Here is a 9,783-nt window from a genome sequence, read left to right on the forward strand (position 1 = left end):
TGTTCTGGTTTGTAGCTATATTTGTTGTCTATTTCAGAGTCACTTAAGCGTATAGTTTGTGAAATGCATTAATTTCATTTGTTCTTTCTCCCTTACCTGCTAGTACCACGACTGATGACCATGAGTTTGAATCTTAGAAAAAAAAACAACAAAAAAACAACTGACTGGTCGCATTTGAAGTCAGTGCGTAAAACCCAGAAACCTCTGGTAAACTATTACGAAATTTAAAATGTTATAGATGCTATATAACATGACATGATTGACTACCTATGTCTTTCAACTACCTACATTAACCTATGTTTTTCAATAGCGGATTCTATTAGATTTGCTTGCATACTGAACTATGTCTGACTGAATTTCAGGGAGTAACATTTTCAAATGGACGTGATGTTTGTAGTGAGAGGAAATTAAAAACACTGTAGGCTAACTCATTGAATACCTCGCGGTCTGCTGACCGCTGACTTTTTGGTTCACAAATGTAATTTGTACATTATTTATTAAATAAAACAAATTATTCTGCGAAAATTCCTACTTGACTTTGGCTTTAAAACCACCTGCGCTATCAGTTTTTCGTTAATGGTACTTGAAGCACAAAATTTGGGATGAGTTGGGTTGAAAACACACACACACCACACACACACACACACACACCACACAACACACACACACACACAGCACAGAAATTGAAAATTGTCATAATTGGAAAGTAGAACATAATATGAAATCTAACGTTAGAGTTATTTGGCACACAGCACACACACACCACACACACACAACACACACACACACACACACACCACACACACACACACAACACACACACACACCACACACCACTAATTAAAATGCACACACACCTATAGGTGAATATCTGTGTGTCTGGATTGGGGACAGAGCTGCGTCTTGGCAGAGGATGTTGTTAGCTGTATACTGCAATAAAAGACAATTACCGCCATAACCTTTTATGGGGTGCAAAGCGCTGCGAGGCGAGAGGACACAAAACAAAAAAAAGACATCGAAGGACCTCGACAGCTGAAGCCCAAAATAATGCAGCCGGCGTGTTTGTGTCCAGCTCAGATATGACAAGGCCAGTCAGACACTGCAGCTCCTTCATCAGCCATCTAATCATTCATCCTATTTCATTCCATGTATTTTTTCTAGTAAGACTCTGATTATTATTTTTTTAATCAAATCAAACATCCTGGGGTGTTTTTAGCATTGTTTTCAAAAGCATGGCGTAGCCTAAGACGGCCAGTGAAATAGATTTTTGAGAATATTTGTACGTTTAGGTTAAAATCTCACTGTGCGCCTGGTTCAAGTAAGAAAGTCTTTACCACAGCAGTGCCAGAAGCAGCAAAAAAAAAAAAAAAAAAACCCTCATGTGAGCGAGCTGCGGTGCAAAGTCTCTCTGTCACATACGACATGGTAATGTAACTCTTGTTTAGAGCTGCACACAAACGAATTGCACTTAGTCGGACTTTAGTCTAACTGGAGTGCTGTTATGACGCGCCGGGGACCGCAGATGGACACAAACTTCAAAGACTCGACCAGAGACAGTGCAATAAAACGCCTGGTCTGCTATACTGTCGGGCATTCCACTTTAATGGCTTTATGACCGTCCAGACACAATTAGGCTGTTTCCAGAATGGCACCCATTTGTTTTTTTCTTCTCTTTCTGTGTGACTGGGACCTGGACAAAGGCCTGAGCGGAAAGGATCAGCTTTATTGGATTCCTCCCCGACGGGGACGCGCAGGACTCACGGTCGTTTTCAGCGATCTTTTGTTTCTACCTGGGAACCTTCCGCCCTCTGCTCCTTGTTGCAGGGCCTGTCCTAAAGGAGAAAGAGCAATAAAGTCAGCAGCTAGTTTCAAACGCGGTATTGGGCCTTGAGCGGACACCAGAACACATCTGGGCCGGTGCGTAATGGCAGCCAAGGTTTGCTCAAAATTCACAACCGAAGCGATGAAACGTTACCTCTGTGCGTAATTTGTCTTGTTGATGATGATGTTGTTGTTGTTTTCTTCCTTTAACACACTCCCAGTTTGCAGCAGAGAACAGAACCGCCTGGTCAGTGCTGCCTCCCCACCCTGCAATCTTAACAAGTCACCAGAGGGTGGCGACACTGTTCCACACCACCCTTTAGATACATTTAACACTGCAGCCTAATGAACCTGCACCGGGGAACAAAGTGTAGTAACATTTTAAGAGTCTAGGAAAATCATTTCACACCTTTTAACAGTCTCGGTGCAGAAGCTGTTTCCTCAGGCTGCAGCTCTGCTCTGGATTCAACAGTCAGACGCTGCTGGCTTTCCTCTATCCGCACTAATCTTCTGTTAAATGCTGGCTGTTTGAATTAGACTTTAATCTTAATAAACCAATTAAATTCTTTTTAGAGTTCCATGATAATGGATATTATAAAGAGCCTCAAAATGAATTAATTAAGCTGTGTGTGTTTTAATGCCCATTTTACACAACTTATATCTGCAAATGCAAACACGACGCACACACACACAAAAACTTTAAAATTATTCAGGTGTAAATAAAGTAATTTTTGAATAGATCAGGAGATCCGATTATAATGTGATAAAAAAAATACGGAGGGACGGGTCATTTGTGTGGGAGTGATTAAAGTGCGACGAGGCAAATAATTGAATAGTATAGATTTATTACAGCGGATGATTTCTTTTTGTCTCCGTGAGTGTTTTATGTGATGCACTTCATGTATAATTTATTACAAATATTCGAATTATTATTATCATTATTAGTAGTATTAGTTAGTTTATTATTATTATTATTGTTGTTGTTGTTGTTTTCAGCTCAATACACAAATAGTTAAATCAACCTTCAGCTATTATTTGATAACAACGAAAATGTTGCTGCAGTGGCATTAAAAACTCTTCCTTTCTCTCTAAATCAGTCCCTATTTTATGTTAGTTTATCACAAGCTCCACCCCGTGAAATGTAAATGCCATAAAATCTGAAAGCACACTTTAAAATCTGTTAATGCATGTAACACAGAAACTAAAACAGAGGATTGCGTAAATTTTCGCCAGATGACCAAGACTGTGAATTTCTCTTGCGTGAGTGTGTATGTGCGTGTGTATGTATGTGTTGATGTGAGTGAAGTGTTAATCCCACTCTGCTGTCCTGTGCCGTAATGAATTCCATGTCTGCCTGCTGATTGGATGAGAGCGACCAGGCCGGAGTCACATGGGTGAGTTCTTTTGGTCCGGAGTAGAAATGGGGTTTGGTGTAATCTAGGGTGTATTGCTGTCATATATCACGCTAACCCTCGTAAAACGACACCGAGGATTCTGGCCAACAAATCAGAGAGAAAAAATATGAGTTCTTATTATGTGGATGGTCTTCTTAGCAAATCTACTGCGGCCAGTTCCCTCTTCTCAAACGCAGCGCGAGCCTCTTGCGGTATTGGACCCAATGGAGACAGCCAGTGCTCAGCTCGGACTGCTGCGGCCATCTCGTTCGCTCCGTCCTTCCCTGGAGTTTACGGCGGCGGCAGCGCGGCGTACCGGAGCCATCCGGTCTGCACGCCGGGCTTCGGCCGGGGGCAAGACGCACTCACGCTGCAATGCAGCCCGTTTGACCAGAGCCGCCTGTTCAGCGACAGCTGCTGTCACCCCGGGCCGGGACCCCTCACCTCGCCGCCGGACAAACCATACCGGATGTACCCCTGGATGCAAGCCTCAGGTATGTGCTATATCAAAGCCCCCCACCGGGTCAATGCTTTTACAAAACATTGTGATACTTACACTGGACGTTAGTGGTTCAATTAATTTCTTGAAGTCATTGGTGTTGCATGGAAAGAATCGTAAAACTTTTATTGCGCAACTAATGAGTTCTGCAGCCATAAATTCATTCGGCCAGCGCTTCTGTGTGTTCAGTACGCAGAGACCTTGCCGCTGGGGGTTTTCTCTGCACTACTATTACTCTTACAGCCGCTTCTCCCCTTTGTGGCTGTAAAAAAAAAAAAAAAAAAGGCCTGGCCTGTTGTGTAAATCAGTTCTCTTGCTCTCTGCAGTTCCTTTCTAATTGGGTCTGCACTGCAGAGGCGCTGGGATTTTTTTTTTCTTTTTTGAAACTTGGATCAATATGCACCAGTATTGCCGGCTAAATAAAGAAGTCAGGTGGATTTAGCACCCAATGAAACTCTGGCATTTTGTTATATTTTTGAGGAAAGAAGGTGCAGGGGCTATAATCTAATTACTTATGGCTCCTTCGGTGTGCAGAACATGGCTGGCTTTTAATTGGAAAGGCATGCAGAGTATCACAGGAGGCACAGGCTAAACACCCCAGCAGGACCACTTTAAATTGATGCAGAGAAGGCTGAGCTAAACTTATTCAGGTGAAAAGTGTGGGGTTTTTTTTTTCTTCCTTCTTTTTTTCTGCGTGTGGGCAGGGGGTGATGTAAAAAAAAACGAACCACAATTAACTTGCAATTACCAATGAATTAATGACACTCCGGTTGTTTCCGGCAGCAACTTTTATTGTCAGCAGGAGTTTTAATTATTGGTTTACAAAGTCTCACGATACAAACACGCATAGAGACGGATACTTTTATTTCTATTTAAGATTGGGCATCCTTTCCTCCCCCTCACAGATCCAAACAGGAGGAGAGGCAGGCAGACCTATTCCCGGTACCAGACCCTGGAGCTGGAGAAGGAGTTCCACTTCAACCGGTACCTGACCCGCAGGCGGAGGATCGAGATCTCCCACGCGCTCTGCCTCTCGGAGAGACAGATCAAGATCTGGTTCCAGAACCGCAGGATGAAGTGGAAGAAGGACCACAAAGACGAGCCGGTGTCCGACCCCACGGAGGACCGCCGGGAGGATATTCAGCCGGTAACCGGGGCCGGAGAGGAAGACCACCGGGGATTCAACGTGGAGCTGGAAACGACTGCAAAGTAACAAGAAAGAGAAGAGACTGAGAATAAAAGAAATAAACAACACCGTCTGTGGATGTAACGATGCTTCCTCTCACGCAGTCTGCTTTTCAGGCGACAAAAAAAAAAAGAGAAGAAGATTAAACCCAAAAATGCACTCAAAGAAATCATTTAAACTACCTAATCAAATGTATTTAAAAAAAAATAGCAATAACATAACGTAATTGTACTACTGAGTCAACATTCCTTTAACGAAAAACTACCTAAAATTACTGTTTTATTGAACAAACACTGAAATAAGAATTTAGCATCAGTAGAAGTGGTTTATTTGCTTTATTCCTCCTGGTGGAGTTGTTTATTTTCCTTCCAAATTTATTTTTACGCACAGATGTGCCTTATTTTTAATCACTTCATAAGAGGAATGTGTTTGTTAGTAAGACCCTCTCCGTAAAAATAATTGGGGTATTTTATGTCTATAAATCTGAAAATATTCTAAACCTTTTGCATTCTGATATACGTTTAGGTTTTTGTGCGCATGTTGGATAGAGAGAGATTTTTTGTCGTATAGTTTAGTTTTGGACGATCTACCTCAAATTCCCAGAAAACCTACTCGCCTGTTATATCGTAACAGGAATACACTATGTAATATTTTGAAGTATTAGCTGTGCGCCGGAAGTCACTGTCATTTCTGAATATTTCATAAATGCATGTCAACAGCAGGAAACTAAATAAAGACATGCAGTACATTTTTTATTTTAACATCGGATTATGCCTCTTTTATTGAGAAACGAGTGAATAAGCGTCCTTCAAGTGCAAATTATCCAAAATATTTGCGGTTCACAATTCCTGCTTTTCACTGTGAAATGCTAAAAATCTTCAAAACAATGTTTCGCCTCTTGGGAATGGATTTGAATCTGTAATTGCACACATAATCGTATAATAAAATAGCCCTTGCCTGTCTGTTTTCATTCCATATTTCTTGTACATTATGTAATATTACTGTACAGATTGCGGAGGCGATGTCTCGCTGTCAGTCACCGGTGGAGCCGAACTGCGGCTCGGTGTGACCAATATTAAGTTGCATGTAATGACACACGTTACAGTCCATTATGAGGGTTAGGTAACACTGGGGCTGGGGAATGCGAGCTATGAGGATGCGAGACGGGACAGGCTGCAGATGAAGGGGGGGAAATTACTGTTGAACTCTGCTTTCCCTCCTCAGTCGGTAAGATGGCGCCCGACAGTGACCTGCCCCCTTCCATCTCTGCACCTCCTCCTCCTCCCCCACCTCTCCTCTCTCTCTCTCTCTCTCTCTCTCGCCCATTCTCCTCATCTCTCCCTCCAGCGCGGGGCCATAAATCCGTTGTTGTTTATGAAAATTTACAACATAGCAATGCAACTTTACGAGGCGGCGCGGCCTCCCATTGGCTCGCAGCTCGTCACGTGGCGCAGAGCCGTGAACATGAACTTTTTATATATAATTTCCAATTGCAGAATAGAGCAGCCTTTTCATTTAAGCGTCTCCAGCTGCCACGCGGATGTTTCCACCGGCGACCTGATACATTTCTTAAAAACTCTCCCATCTCCCTGTCTTTCTTTGGAGCTTTTTGGTTTTATTTAATGTCTTGGTTAAGAGGCTTATTAGCCGGGCGCACGGAGGACATGGCGGGATCAGGGCGCCCGGTGCGTCTTGGAATTAATGTCAAGGGGAGCCCTGGTGGAACACTGACCCCCATCGGAGCCCCTCTCTCAGCTCGGAGACCCAGCTGGAGACAGCCCGCCTGCACCTGCCTCCCTCCCCTCAAGTCTCCTCTGTTTACATGCAGAAGCCTTCACAAGGTAAGACCGCTGAACCAGGCAGTGCATTGCATGGGTTTGCACATCTACAAATGAAGGCGCAAAAATAGTTCGGGCATTTTTTTTAATTCAAAAATTATTTTGATTTTGCTTTAATTACTCCGAGATTGAAGGAAGTGGTTTCACGTTTGCAGCTGTTGTGCTTTATATGTGTTGCTGAGTAACTGCTCAAATATAAGCGATGTTTTGTACATATGCATATATGACGATCCTGTTCTTCTGCATGCTGTACAGATTTTATTTGTGTGTTCGTGGATTTTAGTGCAGGCGTTCTGTTTGGCACCATTCATTGAGCATGCATGGTGGCCTGAATTTGGGCTCTTTGACGCCCTCCCGTGGACGGACGGGGCTTTGTGCCTGCAGATCGGTTTTTCTGCAAATGCATGCAGACTGGAAGTGAGGTGGATCGAACCCTGTGACCATGTATGTTGCTTTGAAAGTTGTCAGCCCCATGTGTTTACAGCTGATCTGTAAATCATTACAAACTGAAGTGACAAACAAGGTCAGCGTTCAAAGCAAGAATCACAGAACCCTGAACGACCTTCACTGTCATACATTAACTAAAATATTAAAATTAATTTGTTTAGAATGTAATTTTAACTTGGTTTATTGCACATGCTTGTTTATGGTGCTATTGAACGGGATTAAGGTGTGAGCGACGCTGATGTGTGGTTAAGTTTCTCTGATCAGATCGTAGAAAAACAATGTGTAAATTCTATTGACAAGTTGCAAAACAAAGAAAACAACAGATCATTGCATATATAGTTACATGCATAAGGGCATCCTTTTTAATTTCATTTCACAACGTGTATTTTTAAAATGCATTTTGATTGATTTCTTTGCTTTTTTTCATTTTTAAACTAATCGCACAAATGTGAATCGATTTCATTTGAAGTCTTACGAGTGCAAGTGTGTGAAGGTGCCTGCAGAGTGCACTGCACCACTGACTCACCAGACCACACCATAACACACCACCACCTCCACCACCACCCCCCGACACACGTCTCACACCAGTACGCACACACACTTTTTTGTTTCCATCCACTCCTCAGTCTTTGAGCCGTTGCTTAGTTCCTGGGTGTGTCCTTGGCTCAGCTTGAAAAAATAATTTTCGTGGGAACTTGGTCGCCATTGGCCAACTATAAATCAGCTGCCCGGGCTTGACTTGTTTAGCCAACACGCAAAGTCGGTGTAAGGCCGCCGCTCTCGTGTTCCCACTGTGCGCATTGCAGGAGCCCGGTATTCACCCTGTCTTGCGCGCCGTGCCTTCTGGGGGCCCGCTGCCACAAAGGGCACACATACCTGGGACAGAATAAATAATCCATCTCAATGTTCTTGTCAGTAACACAGGAACGGGCTTGTGCCGGCTAAATTGGAGGCTCTGGGGAAGGGCATGTGGAGGAAACCAGCAGACAAGTTAATGCCTTTTTTCCAAGAGCCGAAGGTGCCATAAAAATTCCAGGAGAGGGGAGCCAAACGGAGCGCGCGGACTCTGCGCCGAGCCTTTTATTATTTGGGCGGCATGCCTCAGTCAGACCCTGTGCTGCAGCTTTTGGGGTTTTTTTTGGGTTTTTTCCCGATCGTTCTCGTGATAGAATTTGGACATCTTTTGATATGTGTGCGCCGCGTTTTATATGGCAACATCAAGATTTTTACTATCATACTTAAAACTTTAAATCAGATCAAGCGTCATTTAAAACTGTAAATGAAGTACGTTTTTATAATACTCTTGATGCAGTATATTTTAAATATGGATGGACGATGGTTCAACTCCCGAAGGCAGAAGCAGCATCACCAGGCTTAAAAACGCGTCAGTGTTATTTGCAAAGTTCCTTCGGCTTGACGAGGCGAAAAGCAGTCGAGCAGTCGATCGTCTAAAACCACTGAAACTACGATTTTTACGCGCACGATACCAAATGAGAAATAAAGATCTATTAGTCCGTTTCTACATTTGGGAGAAATCTATTTGAAGCATGAAAACGCTGCATAAAGAACTCGACCTTGTTTATTCTCCTCGACTTTCCTATTTGAATTCCAAATTCCACAAAGCTTTGAAAAGTGCAATACAAAACAAACAAACAAAAAACGGAGAAGAAATAAATAAAATGAAATTATCTATGTGTTGATACACAAATAAAATACTGGAGCTGCATCTTATAATACTGACTGTTTTACAGTCGATTTGATGAAGCACTAGCCTTTAAATAACACCGAAATAACGGGTTGCGTACCACAAACTCGTAATGGTTATCATCCAAATGTCCGCGTTTTGGTATCTTTAGAATTTAGCTTTCTTATAAGTAACATTTGCATGTTCATATAAAGCCTATATATGTAGTTATTAATTTTCAAAACTTGCATAAACGACAGGCCTCGGATGCCTGTCTGTGGTGTTATTCGATAATGTGATGTTCAGTTTTATGTATTCTCACCAAACATTTATTTATTAGTGTTTTCCCCCCACAAGAGCTCGTTCAGTTATTTCAAGATCATAAGAAAAAAACAAACGTGTTAAAACACACAGCCATGCCTCGGATGGGCTTTTATTCCATTAACTGCAGAGCATTCACACCCATCGCCCATCATAACGTGCATAACAGATTCTGATCGAATTATTCCTGTACACCATCCTCGCGTAGATTGCGCTCCCAGCGTGTCACTTGTTGTATTGTTTAGGAGCCCGTTGGTTTTTTGCCGCAATGGTCGTTAACCTCTGAATGACCCCGTGCGGAGCCCACGCCTCGGAAAGCGCCGCAGACGCGCAGTGCAACAGTTGAGCCAGAGGATGGCGCACCACGACAATCCAAAACAGCCAAACCCTGCCTGGGAGTTCGCCCCGGCTTCGAGCGCACGGAGGCGCGCGCCCTCCCCATCCCACCCAGTATTTCCTGCGTGCACGAGTTTACCTCTGGAGGTCACCAAGCAGGATTTACGACTGGTCAACAAAAGCACGTGATTCCTTGCCGTACCCCATATTTGGGTGCCTACGTAAGAGAGAATCAAGTCCATGTCCCACTCATTTCC

At 43.2% G+C, this 9,783-nt stretch overlaps 1 protein-coding gene across 1 annotated transcript; it reads left to right on the forward strand.

The window, feature by feature from the left end:
- The first annotated feature begins 3,342 nt into the window (after positions 1-3,342).
- LOC115409776 (homeobox protein Hox-A7-like) lies at positions 3,343-4,927 on the forward strand. The gene is made up of 2 exons (XM_030121053.1): positions 3,343-3,709; positions 4,620-4,927. The coding sequence occupies exons 1-2, from the start codon at positions 3,343-3,345 to the stop codon at positions 4,925-4,927; spliced, it is 675 nt and encodes a 224-aa protein (XP_029976913.1).
- The last annotated feature ends 4,856 nt before the right edge of the window (positions 4,928-9,783 follow it).

Source organism: Salarias fasciatus, chromosome 22 (assembly GCF_902148845.1).
Source record: "Salarias fasciatus chromosome 22, fSalaFa1.1, whole genome shotgun sequence".
Lineage (NCBI taxonomy): Eukaryota > Metazoa > Chordata > Actinopteri > Blenniiformes > Blenniidae > Salarias > Salarias fasciatus.